The sequence below is a fragment of the Mauremys reevesii genome, linkage group 2 (assembly GCF_016161935.1).
Source record: "Mauremys reevesii isolate NIE-2019 linkage group 2, ASM1616193v1, whole genome shotgun sequence".
NCBI classification, from domain to species: Eukaryota; Metazoa; Chordata; order Testudines; family Geoemydidae; genus Mauremys; species Mauremys reevesii.
Window position 1 is genome coordinate 256,067,911 of NC_052624.1, and position 17,886 is coordinate 256,085,796.

The window sequence follows — 17,886 nt, forward strand, 5'->3', positions numbered from 1 at the left end:
CACACTGCCCGGGTCCTGACCACCGGTCCGGGGGGCTCTACATTTTAATTTAATTTTAAATGAAGTTTCTTAAACATTTTAAAAACCTTATTTACTTTACATACAATAATAGTTTAGTTTATATATTATAGACTTATAGACTACAATATATAAATATAAATATAATAAATATAATATAATATAATAATATAAATATAAATATAATAAATAATAGTTTAGTTTATATATTATAGACTTATAGAAAGAGACCTGGCACGCGAAACCTTAAATTAGAGTGAATAAATGAAGACTCGGCACACCACTTCTGAAAGGTTGCCGACCCTTGCCCTAACCTATGTCTGAGTTATTGAAGTCCTCAAATCGTGGTTTAAAGACCTCAAGGTGCAGAGAATCCTCCAGCAAGTGACCCGTGCCCCATGCTGCAGAGGAAGGCGAAAAACCTCCAGGGCCTCTGCCAATCTGCCCTGGAGGAAAATTCCTTCCCGACCCCAAATATGGTGCTCAGTTAAACCCTGAGCATGTGAGCAAGACTCAGCAGCCAGCACCCAAGAAAGAATTCTCTGTAGTAACTCAGATCCCACCCCATCTAAAATCCCATCACAGACCACTGGGCATATTTACCTGCTAATAATCAAAGATCAAATAATTGCCAAAATTAGGCTATCCCATTATACCATCCCCTCCATAAACTTATCAAGTTTAGTTTTGAAGCCAGATATGTCTTTTGCCCCCACTACTCCCCTTGGAAGGCTGTTCCAGAACTTCACACCTTTTATGGTTAGAAACCTTCATCTAATTTCAAGTCTAAACTTCCTAGTGTCCAGTTTATATCCATTTGTTCTTGTGTCCACATTGATACTAAGCTTAAATAATTCCTATCCCTCTGATATATTTATAAAGAGCAATCATATCTCCCCTCAGCCTTCTTTTGGTTAGGCTAAACAAGCCAAGCTCTTTGAGTCTCCTTTCATAAGACAGGTTTTCCATTCCTTGGATCATCCTAGTAGCCCTTCTCCGTACCTGTTCCAGTTTGAATTCATCCTTCTTAAACATGGGACACCAGAACTGCACACACTATTCCAGATGAGGTCTCACCAGTGCTTTGTATAACGGTGCTAACACCTCCTTATCTTTACTGGAAATACGTCACCTGATGCATCCTAAAACTGAATTAGCTTTTTTAACGGCCATATCATATTGGCCGCTCATAGTCATCCTGTGATCAACCAATACTCCAAGGTCCTTTTCCTTCTCTGTTACTTCCAACTGATGTGTCCCCAATTTATAACCAAAACTCTTGTTATTAATCCCTAAATGCATGACCTTGCACTTTTCACTATTAAATTTCATCCTATTACTATTACTCCAGTTTATTAGGTCATCCAGAGCTTCCTGTATGATATCCTGGTCCTTCTCTGTGTTAGCAATACCTCTCAGCTTTGTGTCATCAGCAAAGTTTATTAGCACAATCCTACTTTTTGTGCCAAGGTCAGTAATAAAAAGATTTAAATAAGATTGGTCCCAAAACCACTAGAGGAACTCCACTAGTAACCTCCTTCCAGCCTGACAGTTCACCTTTCAGTATGACCCGTTGTAGTCTCCCCTTTAACCAGTTCCTTATCCACCTTTCAGTTTTCATATTGATCTCCATCTTTTCCAATTTAACTAATAATTCCCCATGTGGAACCATATCAAATGCCTTATTGAAATCGAGGTAAATTAGATCCACTGCATTTCCTTTGTCTAAAAAATCTGTTACCTTCTCAAAGAAGAAGATCAGGTTGGTTTGGCACGATCTACCTTTTGTAAAACCATGTTGTATTTTGTCCCAATTGCCATTGACCTTAATATCCTTAACTACTTTCTCCTTCAACATTTTTTCCGAGACCTTGCATTTCAAATGTCAAACTAACAGGCCTATAGTTACTTTTGGCCTTTCTCACTTTATCCCTACATGTTCTGACCTCAATAAAGTAGCTTTCCTTGCTAATCCCTCCCATCTTCCGCTCCTTGTAGGCTTTCTGCTGTTTCTTAATCACCTCTCTGAGATGCTTGCTCATCCATCTCATTCAGCCATTTGTTTTTAACATTATTACTTAGATGCAGGGGGAGAAAGTAAGATTTTTAGCTAATAATTCTTAACATTGTTGTGCGGTTAGTGAACTAACTCTTTCTCCAGCATATTATGTCAACGGACTGAAGACAAAGAGTCTATCCAGGGTTCTAAGCAGCATTGCAATGGATTAAAAATGCAAACAAAAGCAAACTCAACAACTTTCCCAAAATCAGGAAAGAAAAATGACAAAAGGACCTCTGTGCATACATTTCAACCCTCTGTGCATTCTCCTGCCTGACCTGGAAGAAGAAACTGTGTTTTGTCGTGCCCAGAAGGTCAACAGGCCTGGGCTTCTTCAAACCAAGGAGGGAGAGAATTCCACAGTTCAGAGTCCTGCATGGATACTGCTGTTACAGTGCCTTGTGCACACTTAAATGCCAAGGGTTCAGTTCAAGTGCCTTCACCGACCACAGCTATGGCAGTATAGAACTGGGAGAGAGTCAGTCTCTCAAATAGCCAGGATTAGAAAAGTGTAATTATCTTGAGTTCCATGTTTAGGGTTAACTTCAATATATGCAGTAATGTAATATACCATATTGCACTTTCTACAAGCCTCCTGAATTCCTCACATAGATAAGTCTTCTCTTCCACTAAGGAAATAAATGAATAGGATGAGAGAGAAGCCTCTTTTTATACTATTTTTTCCACTTATTTTTTGAAGTATTTTTGATCTCTGGGGTTTTTTTTAATAATGCTTTTGTGAAATGCTTAAATGGACCAACATGGAAAAAAAAATCAAAAGTTGCCAAATATTGTGTTTACTAATAACCCAAGTAGCAGCTTTCAGTTTGAACTACTGGCTTCTTAGTGTCCTATGAGGAACACAGCATGATCTGAGAGTATAGCTGCTTATCCACAACACTGAGTATAAGCTAAAAGCTTAGTGTAAGCCTTACATCTGGGTTCGGGTTATTTTAGTTTAGTTTTGTTATAGGTCCACACATTTAATTCAAACTGGCTAACATCATAGTGGCTTTTTGCTACAGCTGCAGCCCCTGAGTATGTGAATAGTCTTTGAATTCCAAGCAGTGGAGCACTTGACAGCTGTGATGCATCTTTCCTAAGGGACTGGTGTTGTCTGTTCCAAATGAGACGTCTGAGATGGTTTTCACCTCATTTCTTTCTTTTTTGTCCTCTTATTTTCTTCATTCCCTTGCACCAAACAGCTGTTCACAACCCATGCATATACTACACGTAGCCAATTCCATCTTTGTAACACCTGGCATTAGTGAGATCACCTACTATTGACAGACACCTGCAAAACCTGTGTCTAACATGCTAGAGTTACATTTTCTTTGCCTTTGTAGGATTAAACCAGACACTTAAGATTAAGAAACCTACCTGTTGAAGTACAGTAGAACTTCAGAGTCACGAACACCAGAGTTACGAACTGACCAGTCAACCACACACCTCATTTGGAACCAGAAGTACACAATCAGGTAGCAGCAGAGACCAAAAAAAGAAAAAAAAAACCCACCCCTTCTCCTGCCCAGCTGTCCCATTGTTTGCAGGAGTATGCAGACTGCATCTCCTGTGCCTGTAAGATTGATTGAACGCAGTGACACAAACATTATTTTATATAAATGTTTACTTTGTATTGCAAACCATTATAAACAGCTTCTTTCAAAGGCAATTTTTTCCATTATAATAAATACATTCATTAAACAAAAAAGTGCCACCTGAACTCTTATTGTCTTTATAGGTGAGGTGGGGTTTTTTTGTGTACTGATTTAGGAAGGCCTCAAAACTGAAAAGCACCAAAGAGTTTTTTAAAACAAACTTAATTTTCAAGCTGAATAACTGTTTCCAAGGAGCTCTGATGGTCTAGCTACTTGCGTGGAAAATTCATCTTGTAATTAAGTCTTCCAGCTGACAAGGTTTCAGTTTCTGAGCTTGTCTTTATTAATACATTTTATGGCTTATCCCAGAAGTTGCTGGTTTGTTTTAATCAAAAGTCACATTCCAGGTTGTTGACTTAGTCAATCAAGGACTGTTTTTTTTTCTTTTCATTTCCATGTGTTGAATAATTATATTCACAGGGTATTGGCAGAATTAAATAGTTTAAACTCTGACAATAATTAATAAAAAAATTTTAAATGGCTGGCCATGAGTCTTTCTTAGCTTGGAATCTATGGTCTGTCTACATATTCTGGAATCCTTGTGACATCACTGGACAGGAAGTAGACTTTTTCTAGGCATTGATGTGCTTTTTCTCTGGTTGTGGTAGGAAGTGCTGGTGACAAATATGCCTTCTGATTCTGATTTTTTTTAAATGTAGTAAGTAGTATTTGTCACTCAAAGCCGAATCACTAACTCTGAGGAATTTATTTTATTTATGTAGTTTTGTCTTCAGGAGCTAAGGCGACAATTCCCTGGGAGCCACAGAGTTAAGCGATTAACTGGCATGAAATTTGAATACATGGAAAGGTAATGGCTGAATTAAAAAATCTAATTCTTGTCTGGAAAAGGTATTTGATATCTCTTTAAAAAGGAATTCTTCCCACAGTAAAATTTAGAACAGAGGGAATGAATGCAATGCTCTTTCCTGTATAAAATAGTACCGTGTATGATGAACTTATTGTGCTTAAGCACTTCTGTTGTATTTTGGCTAGCACAACATTACAGTACTTGTAATCTTCTATTTGGACTTGATAGATTTAAAAGGTCTTTTAGTTGCCATCATCAAACTATAGACAGGAAAACACTACACAGTTTTTGGCAAAACAAAGTCTGTATGCCACAGCTATAAACCAACATATTCAATCCAAATGGTCCAGAATTCCAAGTAGCATTCGAAACCATTGCCCTGCCCCAAATAACTGATGAATATAGCTCTTCTCCCAGTCTTTGTCCTTGTGGATAAAACCCTAATAGGGTTTTATAGAAATGACTCCAAAAACCTTGTAGAATATAAAAGAGAAAACGATAACTCTTCTGGGTGCTTTTGCTCTATCCTACTGAAGGACTATAACTCTTTATGTTTTATATAGGGTGGTTCAGACAACTTACAGATGGGTTCACTGTCCATAATATATGACTTTTCCCACAAAGGTGACCCCAGGAGTAGGGTAGGGCACCTCTAGTCTTTGACTTGACCCTTTGGACATGTTGTATATCAAGTTCCAATAACCTATTTCAAAGCCATCTATCTACTTGTGGTGTGGCAACTAGCAATTTTGCAAAGGACTTCTAGTAACTGTTGATATGGAACATTGGTACCTAGCATGAACTATTTCCTGTAACATACTGTTTACAGTGTTGGCTTTTGAGGCCTAATGCCCGTGGGCCATCCCGATTCCAGGACATTGGACACATACAGGGGGAAAAGCCCATTTTCATTTAACAGATGTTTTTCATCCTTTCTTTTTGTTGCAAGGAATGTTTTGAAACTGTAAATTGATATGAATCTATGAAGCCTATTGTTTGGGTTGAAATGAATGGAATGTTGGGCTCTTCTGCTGCAGCATGAGGCTAAGGTACCTAAGCAATCCTCCTTTCACACCCACTCTTATGTAAAATGAGTTGATTTGAGATGTCTTGCTAATCCTTCCCCATAATTCTTAGCTCAGGCATGCATATTGGTGTAGCATGGTGAACAGGAATCTGGTTTTGGTTGGGGAATAGGTAGCAAAAATTGTTTCTCAAGCCTGCTCAAAAATGTGAAGGTCAGCTCTGTCCAAACTAAAGATGTTGGCCATGCCTTTGACAAATGGATTCTAACCAGAGGCAGGCATATGTACACAAGAATGGCCATACTTGGTCAGACATTGGTCCATCTAGCTCAGGATTCTGTCTTAACAGTGGCCAGTGCCAGATCTTTCTGGCAGTTGGAGGTTTAGGGACACATGGCATGTGGGGTTGTGTCCCTGACCATCTTGGCTAATAGCCATTGATGGACCTATCCTTTAGGAACTTATCTTTATTTATTTATTTTTTTAATTTTATTTTTTTAAACCCGGTTATACTTTTGACCTTCTCAGCATCCCCTGGGAACAAATTCCACAGGTTGACTGTGTGTTGTGTGAAGAGGTACTTCCTTCTATGTGTGTTTTTTTAACCTGCTGTCTGTTAATTTCATCGGGCGATATCCCTAGTTCTTGTGTTATGTGAAGGGCTAAACAACACTTCCCTATTCACTTTCTCCATCCACTCATGATTTCATAGACCTCTATCATGTGTCCCCTTAATCATTTTTTTTCTAAGATGAACAGTCCCAGTTTTTTTAAACTCTCCTTGTATGGAAGCTGTTGCATGCCCCATCTATTCCTTTCCTAATGGTTCCTAGCACTCTGTTAGCTTTTTTAACTGTCGTTGTACATTGAGCAGATGTTTTGAGAGAATTATTTGGACTTTCAGTGACTCAAGATCTTTCTTAAGTGGCAATAGCTAATTTAGATCCAATCATTTTGTATGTATAATTGGGATTATTTTTTCCAGTGTGCATTACTTATCAGCATTGAATTTCATCTGCCATTTTGTTGCACAGTGAGGATAGTTTAAATCAGCCTCTCAAATCTCCCTGAGCATTTCACAGTCCTTGTCACCCTCCTAGTCAGGTGGTCGGTAGTGTATTCCTACTGCTATACTCTTATTGATCAAGCATGGAATTTCTATCCTTAGAGATTATATGGTACAATTTTGATTCAGTTAAGATTTTTACTTTGACTCTATGCTTTCTTTCACACATGGTGCCACTCCTCCACCAGTGCGACCTATTCTGTCATTTCCATATATTTTGTACCTGGTATTACCTTGGCCGGGGGTTCCGTTCACTCAGGCCGGCAGCGGGACCCCAGCTGGCAAGGGGCCGGCAGCCAGGACCTCAGACCAGCAGCGGGCTGAGCGGCTCATCCTGCTGCCGGTCTGGGGTTCTGTCCGCCAGCTCCTGCCAGCCGGGGTCTTGGCTGCCGGTCCCGCTCAGCCTGCTGCCTGCTGGGGGTTCAGTTCACCCAGACCGGCAGTGGGCTGAGCAGGGCCAGTGGCTGGGACCCCAGCTGGCAGCAGCGTGCCAGTAAAAATCGGCTCGTGTGCCACCGGTTGCCGATCCTTGGTATAGAACCAGCTCAGGCTATGAAATGGGCTGGATGAAATGATGACTGTTTCTCAGAGAGGGTTTAAAACAAGAGCTATTCATTGTAGCAACATAGGTTAACTTATTTTGTGTATATTTCTAGTAGCAGAATTATAATGGAGTAAATCTGTGTTCTTGTGATTGGAAGGGCTTAATCTCATTTTTGCAATAGACTAGGAGTATGTGGGGTACCTGGGATAGCCTCACAATCCATTATATTCTGCTGTTTATACTTTACACCATCATAAGAGAAACTTTAAATCCAAAATGAGACACTCTGGAGCTTTGAAATACCACTGCTGTAATAGAATGGCAAGTCTCTTGTCTTGGGTAGCCTTTAAAATGGTTCCTGTGGCACCTTATAGACTAATAGACGTTTTGCAGCATGAGCTTTCGTGGGTGAATACCGATGCATCCGAAGAAGTGGGTATTCACCCACGAAAGCTCATGCTGCAAAACGTCTGTTAGTCTATAAGGTGCCACAGGATTCTTTGTTGCTTTTACAGAACCAGACTAACACGGCTACCCCTCTGATACTTTAAAATGGTTGTGTTGGTGTGTGTGCGCATACTGCCAGAGAGAAAATAAAGGGCTGTCATAGGTTTATTCCCCACTTTGAACTTTAGCGTTCACAAGATGGGGACCTGCATGGACTCCTCTAAACTAAAATCCTAGTTTAGATCTGGTTCTTGCTGCCACCAGTCAAGTTTTAAGTGTCTGACACACTCCCTGTTCCCCCAAAACTCTCCCTGGGGAACACAGATTCAAACTTGAATCTCAACACAAAGGGAAACAACCCATTTCCCCCCTCCCCTCTCCTAGTGCTTAGGAGAGATACCTGGATTCAAATTCCTTGAATCAAAACAAAGAGGGATTCACTTTTCCCCCCTCCCTTTCCCCTGAAAATCCAAACAAGGAAGAAATCAATCAAGTTCTAAAAAGAAAAGATTTTATTAAAAAAGAAAGAAAGAAAGTACACTATCTCTGTAATACCAGGATGGAAAAATACAGGGTCTAACTTATAAACCTGGAGAGGCTCTCCCCCGCTCCCCCTTTCTCAGAATAATCAAAGTAACAGCAAACAGAAATAAAGATATTTCTTCAGCAAACACACAATTGCAAATGTAGAAATCAAATTATAAGACTGGTCCGCCTTTCTAATACTCACTAGACTGAATAGAAGAAAATACTTCAGGAAACTTGGAGATCTTGAAGAATATGTCTGGCCTCTCTTAGATCCAAAAAGAGAACAAAGACCCAACAGGGAACACAGAGATTTGAAATTATCTTGTCCCCTGATTGGTCCTCTGGTCAGGTGTTCATCAGGTTACTGAGCTTGTTAACCCTTAACTATCTGTTATGAGAAGGGCCTTCTAGGAAACTTAAAAGGAAGAATGAAGAAACAATGGGTGTATAAAATACCTGCCCTGTTTCTGATGCAATCTATATAATATCCCATTAAGAACTGCAATTTATTTTTCCATTTTTTTGGTGAAACCCAATGCTGCAGTCCTTACTCAAGACTTCCTTGACAGGAGTTTTGCTTGAGCAAACATTTATGTAAGGACAGTAAAATTCAGCGACTGGTACACATTTTCCTTTGCAGCTATATAAGGTTAACACTGTACCAAGTATAGAGAATGCTATAATGCCGTTACCTAATTACGGAACCTGTCATAAACAGATAGTTAAGGGTTAATGCCTCTTTTACCTGTAAAGGGTTAAGTTCACCTAGCCTAGCTGACACCTGACCAGAGGAACCAATGGTGGGGACAGGATGTTTCAAAAGGAAGGAGGGAAGTTCCCTTTGTCTTGGTCAGTTTCAGTTTTGGCCGGACTGGAAAAGATCAATGAACCAGCCTCTTATCAGAGTAGTAAGTTTTAGAAAAGAATAAATAGGTTTATGTTTATTTTCTTTTGTGACTTTGTCTTTGTGCAATTAGAGGAATAATCAAATTGGGGATTCTTTTGTGTACTAAATTTTTGCCCAAGGGAACATCCTCTGTGTTTTGAATCTGTTGTCTGTGAGAGTAGCTGGTATGCTAATCTCTCCCAGAGGGCTTTCTTTTACCTTTCTTTTCTTTAATTAAAAGCCTTTTTTTAAGAACCTGATTGATTTTTCCTTGTTTTTAGATCCAAGGGGATTGGATCTGGACTCACCAGGAACTGGTGGGGGAAATGAGGGGAATGGTTAAATTCTCCTTGTGTTAAGATCCAAGGGGTTGGATTGGTGTTCACCAGGAAATTGGTGAAGAAGTCTCTCAAGACTACCCAGGGAAAGGAGTTAGTACTTGGGATTGGTGGCAACAAAACCAGATCTAAGCTGGTAATTCAGCTTAGAGTTTCTCATGCAGGTCTCCACATCTGTACCCTAAAGTTCAGAGTGGGGAAGGAACCTATCACAGAACCAATCAAAAACTTTTTAACCAAATAATTGAGCTGAGTCAGCATTTCCTAGCATTCACCTCTATTTCTTTAAATAGGTACGATGATGCCATCCAGCTATATGACAGAATTTTACAAGAAGATTCAACCAATACAGTAAGTTAGATGGTTTCCCTGGAAATAATATTAAATTGTTTTAATTTGTACTAAACCTTTGCTAGTATAAGTGTAGTGACATCACTGGGTAATTGATAAATCATTTTCTAAAACTTCCTAGTATAATATTCTAGCATTTAATTGTCTTCAGAATTATTTAATTTCCTTTCGTCAAAAGGATTCATGGTTGCATTTTCTTTTATGTATGTTGAATTTTGAGAGCCTATCACTGTAAATGGTAGTCCTGTACAATGACCTCAATGGGTATGTCTACACTGCGGCTAGGAGTCAGCCTCCCTGCCTAGGTAGACAGACTCACACTAGTGGGCCTTGAGCTAGAGTGCCAAAGCTAGCAGTGTGGACATTGTGGATTGGGCTGAGCTTGGGCTGTCAAGCAGTCCTGTACTAGATGGTAGACGGACTAAAACTAGCCTATTATGTCTCTCCTATCCCTACCTTCTGTTAGTCTGATTTTGAAAATATAATTCAAATATGTTCTGGGAATGTTTGAATTGTGCAATACTTATCTCAGTGTAATAGCTGGAAGGCTATAATCTTGCTCTTGAGTCAAACTGCAATTCATTGAACAGTGTGCCCATTTTAAAAAAAAAAATCACTGTGCAGAGATTATGGGCATTGGCCAGGCAGACGGACTTGCAGTCCTGCAATGCTATGTGTTCTTAAGTGTTACTTCAGTGTTGGTTGTGGAATTACTTTGCAGGACTTTCTTGTTTTGAGACTTTATCTTGCTATCTGATATGCAAAATAGTTTGAAGGTGCAAATGATTAACTTTTTCCAGAGCCACCATGCTGGCTGCAGCTCATCTGTGTCACAGCTGTTGGATAAAGTTGGAAATTACCATGATATGGTAAAGGTAGGCTTGGATCTTTTGTGTGGCAGTTGACCGATTCCAGATTCTGTTACAATGCAATAACAAAGGTAGTCAATATGCCTTTTTAATTTGGTAATGATTTCTTGTTTCTTATTATTTTTGTATTAGTAAACTTGTCTATGTATTCTTAGGACTTAATTTTGTCCTATGGTTTTGTTGGTTTTTTTAAATCAGCATTGGTGCATGACAGTTGTTTGAGCATTAGTAATAGCGCCTGCGTATCTTGTGAGCACTTAGCAAAATTTTATTTTTTAGATTTATAAAATTGCAGTTACTAGCTTCAAGCATCAACTAAATTAAACTAGTCTTTGCAAAATTAACCCATTTCTTGGACTAAGTAATGTGTGTGTTCTTTTTTTGGACAGACAAAATATCGCTAGTCCTGTCTTACTAGTAAGTCAGTCCTCAGTCATCTTGGAGGCTTTCACAGGAGTTTTGCAAAGTTGAATCAAGAACTGAAATTCTCCTAATAAATAGGTTAAAGGCACTTACAGGATATTTCTAAAATGAAATCACTCTTTCTTTTCTTTTGTGGATCCACTAAATCCAGATGCCCTGCAACTGGTGGCATCTACTCAATGGGATGCCCTAGCACAGTCTGTTGATATTTCATTCCTTAATAGATAGTCTGGAAAGCAGAGCCTGTATATTAGAAATAATATATGTGATGTCCTTCTCCACACCACTGAATATTGTATCTTTCAACATTTATGTGGACTATAAAATAAGATTTTATTTTTTAAAAAATGCCAACATTTTAGGGCTTGAGGAGAACCTGGCTCGCAACATCTTTGTAGGTGGGCTTTCACCTCGAGTGATAGGGCTCTCTAAGGATTTGATAGCAGTATGGTGCGTGCTTTAACATCATGTGGAATGGGAACTGCAGTTGCACAGGATTTGAATTTTATGAACTTGACAAAAAGAGAGTATTTGAACAATAACTATTTCCTGCCATGTCATTTAAGATATTTGGGACATTTCAGCATTTGAGTGCTTTTCTCCCCTCTTTCCCCACAATACAGTTGAACATTTCACGAATACTACTGAATGTATATAGGGGCTTTCTAAGCTACAGGTCATTATTTCATCTTCATATTTTTCTAATGCTTAATGCACCCCTTCCCCCCTCTTTCCCCGCCCCCAATAGTACCCACAATGTCCTGCCATAGGCAAAGTACAAAAACAAAAGAAGGTACAGCCCTTGACCTGAACAGCTTATGCTCTTACACTGGGGACTTCTTTAGTATGAAAGGATGATGGCTAATTCATATTCAAAATGTATAGCTAGTAAGATAACCCAAAAGGGCAATGCTAAATTATATGTTGTCACACAGTCTTGGCTCCCATTGTTAGTGTATATTTAGTCACCGATCAGGCAAATGCTTTTACACATAAGTAATTTTACACATAAGTCTCATTGAAGTCATTGTGACTGTTTGTGTGTATATAGATACTCAAGTGCAGTGGTTCTCAAACTATTGTACTGGTGACCCCTTTCACCCAGCAAGCCTCCGAGTCTGACCCCCCCCCTTCTAAATTAAAAACACTTTTAAATATATTTAACACCATTATAAATGCTGGCGGCAAAGCAGGGTTTGGAGTGGAGGCTTACAGCTCAAGACCCCCCATGTAATAACCTCGCGACCCCCTGAGGGGTCCCAACCCCCAGTTTGAGAACCCCTGCTCAAGTGTATTAGTGTTTGTAGGGCTGATATAGTAGTAACTGGATCTTGCATGCAGCGAGACTTGGCTTAGCATTGTACATCACTGTGTTTACATAGCCTGACTTGCATCCACTTCAGTATTGTGATGCATCTGATTTCCTTCACTTCCTCTCATTCCAATTTATTTTTTCCTCCATAGGTATCAAATGAAACTGTTCTCAGTGGTAAAAAAAAGCTGTTCTTTACTGATGAACAGGCAAGAGAAAAAACTTGATGGAAAGCCATTTTGCATAATTGTTATATATTCGTTCTCCTCTTGAATCGCAGCTAAGTCAGACAATGTCCTTTTAACTCATAATCATTTTGTCTTCATCTCTCAGGAGGCTTGTGCCACAGAGTCTTGTGTACTCTTTCTGAAGATTTTTGTTCTTTCAGTTTTTGATAGGTACTTACACAAGTATGATACTTTCTGGTATTCTAGACAGGCCAGAGGATTTGCAAGTCACATGTTCACCTTCAGCAATGGATTTCAAACTCCTCTAGCTTTTCTGCAATCTGCTTATTTTCCTTGGTTTCTTATTCGTGTTTGAAGGACACACGCAAACATGGGGAAACTGACTATACAGGGATAATCTGATTGAAAATAACTCTACACCAACCACTATCAAATGCACAAAGTTGGAAAAAATATATGTAAATCATTTTTGAAAGAAATGGATCTTGCATGTTATAACAAATGTAAATAAAGGATGTTCAAATAGCATACTTCTAAATTGATGATGACCCCATTTTGGAGTCAGATTAAATTGTCTTTTTGCAACAATTTCTGTCTCATGAGAACTGGGCAGAAGTCTGTCCAGTGGTGAAAAGGACAAAACTCACCACCCTTTTAGCTTTCTCTAGAAGTCATGCTGAAACCAAGCAAAGATGCTTCTAAAGTATAACCACATCTTCTGCTGAAACCACTAGAAAATGGAGCTCCATATTTAAGATTTGGGTAGACCATAAGCTTTTGAAGTATTTATTTTTGGCAGGTGCACTTTTCAGGTGTTTCCAAATGGCTAACATCATCCGAATCTGTGGTTTGTTGGATATTTTTATTTAAAAGTATAATTTTGTTTTAATAAGGAACCATCATGCTTGACGAAATTACCTGATTGTTTTTCTCCATTAAAAATCCTAAATACATAAAGACATTAATAGTGAAAGGTATAAAATAATGTAAAATGAAATATTTTACAGGTGTGTGACATCTTGACTTTCTCAGATTCTGAAAATCGAGGAGGCTCTGTTCAATATAAAGCATGGTGGTGGTGTTTTAAAGATAACTGTAGAACAGATTGTGTCAGTCTTGCATTTGAAGAGTGAAAGTCAAATAAAAACTTTTGATAAATTGTCAGGTATTGGAATTGTCATCTACCTGTTAATTATTTCCATGCACGCATGTGGCTGCTGTAGGAAAATAAATGTTTCAGGGTTTTAAAAAAGTAACCATTGCTGAGTTTGTCTTGGCACTCACTTTGCCATGTAGCAGTTTTTTCTGGTGTGCTGACACATGGACTTGCTTAGATATATTAAATATTTTTTCTTGTTTGGCAAGTGCTGTAAGTGAAACAGACATTTGTTCACACAAGTCATGTAAAAATCTCATACTGTATGGATTGATAGTTTCAGACAAAAAGCTGCTTGGGAATTGTACAAAGATTAAGAAATCATTTGTTTTTGAGATTCAGCAGATTTTTTTAATTGTGGTAAATGGAATTATGAACTTAAGTTCATGAAATGCAAAAGTACATCTTCCTGTCAGTTTTTGTTAGATTTAAAACTACTGAATTAAGAGAATGACCAGAAGAAGAACTCTTTGTAAGCTCGAAAGCTAGTCTCATTGGAAACCAGCAGAAACTGGTCCAATAAAAGATATTACCTCACCTGGTTTGTCTCTAATATCCTGGGACCAACATGGCTACAACAACACTGCAAACAACTATTTTATTGAGCTATTTAAGGATGGAGGTTGAAGTAGGTGTTTAATTTTGTATAAATGTAAAAGCTCACTTAAGAACATTTCATTCTCCCTTTCAGATCTCTAGCTGGAAGAAAAATAAGCCATTCGATATAGGAGCCATGTTAAAATTGTTTTATTTATATTACAGTAGTGAGATCGGGGTTCCACTGTACTAGGCACTGAACAAACACAAAGTAAGGGTATGTCTACGCTACGGGATTATTCCGATTTTACAGAAACTGTTTTTTGGAAACAGATTGTATAAAGTCGATTGCACGCGGCCACACTAAGCACATTAATTCGGCGGTGTGCGTCCATGTACTGAGGCTAGCGTTGATTTCCGGAGCGTTGCACTGTGGGTAGCTATCCCATAGTTCCCGCAGTCTCCCCCGCCCATTGGAATTCTGGGTTGAGATCACAGTGCATGATGGGGCAAAAACAGTGTTGCAGGTGATTCTGGGTAAATGTTGTTGTCAGTCAATTTTCCCTCCGTGAAAGCAACGGCAGACAATCATTTCACGCCCTTTTCCCTGGATTGCCCTGGCAGATGCCATAGCATGGCAACCATGGAGCCCGTTTAGCCTTTTTTCACTGTCACCATATGTCTACTGAATGCTGCTGACAGACGCGGTACTGCAGTGCTACACAGCAGCATCCCTTGCTTTTGCAAGTTAGCAGAGACGGTTACCAGTCATATTGTACCGTCTTTTGGAATGGAGTTCTGATAGAACAGATTCATCTCCCCATACAGAGATCAGCTTCAGTATCTCCCATACGGTCCGTGCTGGAGCTCTTTTTTGATTCTTAGAAGGGGCTGAAAGGGCTAAAACCCCATAATGCGGAATCACTTCTAGAACCCAAAACTGAACTTCGGAGTTCAGTCTCTGCAATCATCTGCTGTCAGCATATAGCTATAAAACCCAGTGGCAAAGACTGTGCGTCATTCTTCTCTAGGGTGTGGTGCACACTGAGTATAATAGCTTGCTGCTGCTATCCGTTATTGTGTTAGCTCTAGTGTTAAAGGTCTGTTTGGTGGATAGTAATATCTGAACCCTGCTGATGACCCAAGTTAGGAGTCAGTATGGTTCCAAATAGAATTTCTCTTTTTTCAGTTTAAAAAAATATTAGGAATTTGCATTTTTTTAAAAAAACTGTGCAAAGTTAAAATACTCAAAAGTTAGGAAATGCCAGAATTAAGGTTACCTGAGCAACCTTAAATCCAGCCCCTTGTGAGTATGCATTATGATCCAGTCTTTTGGTTTGCTAGAGAGGAGTTGTAAATTATTGGTCTTTAACTGCTTCTATTGGAATTAAAAATAAATAAATAATGGAACACCTTTATAAAATGTTAAAAATTTGATTTTACAAAAACATTTGAGGCCAGATTCAACTTTTGACCTTTTTATTTTATGGAGTATTTTTTATAATGTAGTTCTTAGTATCCCCACTAACAGGTTTGAGAATACTATCACTATGTTTTGAATGGTATTCTTGTAGAGGATTTAGTAATAAACCTGTTCAGAGTAAGTAGAGTATCTATCAGTCTGTCTCCCTTCAGTGCTTTATATACCCCTAATTGCCATAGTATGTGAGCATATCACAATCTTGAATGTGTTGATCCTGATAACACCCCTCTGAGATAGGGCAGTGTTACCCCATTTTACAGATCGGGAACAGAGACACAGAGAGACTAAGGGCTAGGCAAACTTTTTGGCCTGAGAGCCACATCTGGGTGGGGAAATTGTATGCAAGGCCATGAATGTAGGGCTGGGACAGGGGGTTGGGGTGTGGGATCTGAGAGGGGGTGCGGTGTGGAGGAAGGGCTCAGGGCAAGGGTTTGGGGTGCAGGAGGGGGCTCAGGGCATGGGGTTGAGGTGCAGGAGGGGTGCGGGGTACGGGCACCGACCCGGCCCTGCTTACCTCAAGCAGTTCCTGGGTAGCAGCGGCATGCAGCGAGGCTAAGGCAGGCTCCCTGCCTGCTCTGGCCCTGTGCCGCTCCCAGAAGTGGCCAGCATGTCTGGCAGTGGCTCCTGGGGGTGGGGTGGGGAAGGCGGTTCTGCTGCATGGTGCTCTCTCCTGCGGGTACCATCCCGAAGCTCCCATTGGCCACAGTTTCCCGTTCCCAGCCAATTGGAGCTGCAGGGTGTGGTCCTGCAGTGAAGGGCAGCGCATGGAGCCCTCTGTCTCTTCTCCCCCACCTCCCCCAGGGGCTGCAGGGATGTGGTGCTGGCCGCTTCCGAGAGCGGCGCAGGGCTAGGGCTAGGGCAGGAAGGGAGCCTGCCTTAGTCCTGCTGTGCCACGGGGCTGGCAATCATTAGGATCTCAAGGCTATGGATAACTTCAACAAAAATCAGGTATATTGTCCTCAATAGCTAGTGCAAACACAGCCTCTGCTCTTTCCTCGTATTGTCTCCCACTCCCAACAAGCACAACTACTGTCTTGATTGTTTGGATCAAACCTGCTTCACTTTCATCCAGATCCTTACTTCTGTCAAAGACAGGGAGAGTAATGAGACAGTAGAATCTGGGTGTCATAGGTCTAATTAGGGTTGCCAATTTTGGTTGGCCATATTCCTGGAGGTTTCATCACACCACATAGTCTTTAATTAAAGATTAACCTTTAATTCCTGGAGATTCCAGGACAATCCTGGCGGGTTGGCAACCGTAGATTTAAAGGTGGTCAGCATGTTGACAACGCTGCAGCCCAAAATGCTCTCTGCCTCCCTTAGTGGCTTTACATACTTTTCAACAGAAGGAGGTCAGGTGGGATCCTGAGGGACCTGCACATTCCAGTGCCTTTGTGGAGGAGCAGCAGTTGTCCAACAGTATGCTCTGAGGGAAAGGAACAAATCTACAGAAGAGCCATTCCAACCAGCTGTATGGGAGGGGATGGCATTTAGTAACCGCTGTAAAATTCTTGTTCTCTCTTACTTCTGCCTTGTTTTTTTGCAGTTTGAAGAAAATGATCTGGTCTTTAGTTTCAGAAGGTTACTGACCCTTTTATAAAATATGAATTGACCATGGATAAAAACAAAAAATATTCTTGATTTTTTGCTTTGAAGAATTTCATTCATTTTATAATTCACAAAATTAAATTTCTGTAACACTGAAACAAGTTCCACAAAATGTGGAACTGTTCTTTCATGCAAGAGAGTCAGTAACTGCAAAACCATCTCCTGATAATACTCTCCTTCCAACCATGAAATTTAGAATGATCTCAGACTCTCTGTTGGTATGTTTTTACTAATCAAATGCAGAAGTTGATAAATGCTCAGATCCTCCCTTCACTTTTAGTCTGTTTAATGCTAATTAAAAAGAATCATGACAAATGGAGGATTAGTTCTTGAGCCAGAGTGGGGATTATTAGTTTTTAAAAGAAATAGCTTGGAAAGGTTCATTGTTTAATAAAGAAATATATGGCATTCTAAAGCACCTTAGCCCATATGATACTGATTATAGTATGTGTTCTTTAAGATGACATTTCTTTCCATTAAGAATGTTGGCTTCACAGAGTTAGCCAATAGCTGCTCCAGTGTTTTGTTTTAAACACTGAGAAATTGACAGGGGGGAATTCCGTGTCATAAGTTCTGCATGGT

The 17,886-nt window shown here is 39.8% G+C and overlaps 1 protein-coding gene across 4 annotated transcripts in view; it reads left to right on the plus strand.

Moving 5' to 3' along the window:
• The window catches only part of EMC2 (ER membrane protein complex subunit 2), a 59,034-nt gene that overhangs the window by 17,357 nt on the left and 23,791 nt on the right, over nt 1-17,886 (plus strand). For all 4 annotated transcript variants that reach the window (XM_039524802.1, XM_039524803.1, XM_039524804.1 and 1 more), the window contains 2 exons: nt 4,458-4,543; nt 9,671-9,728. In XM_039524802.1, the coding sequence (XP_039380736.1) occupies nt 4,458-4,543; nt 9,671-9,728 (144 nt within the window). The remainder of the gene's footprint in view (nt 1-4,457; nt 4,544-9,670; nt 9,729-17,886) is intronic.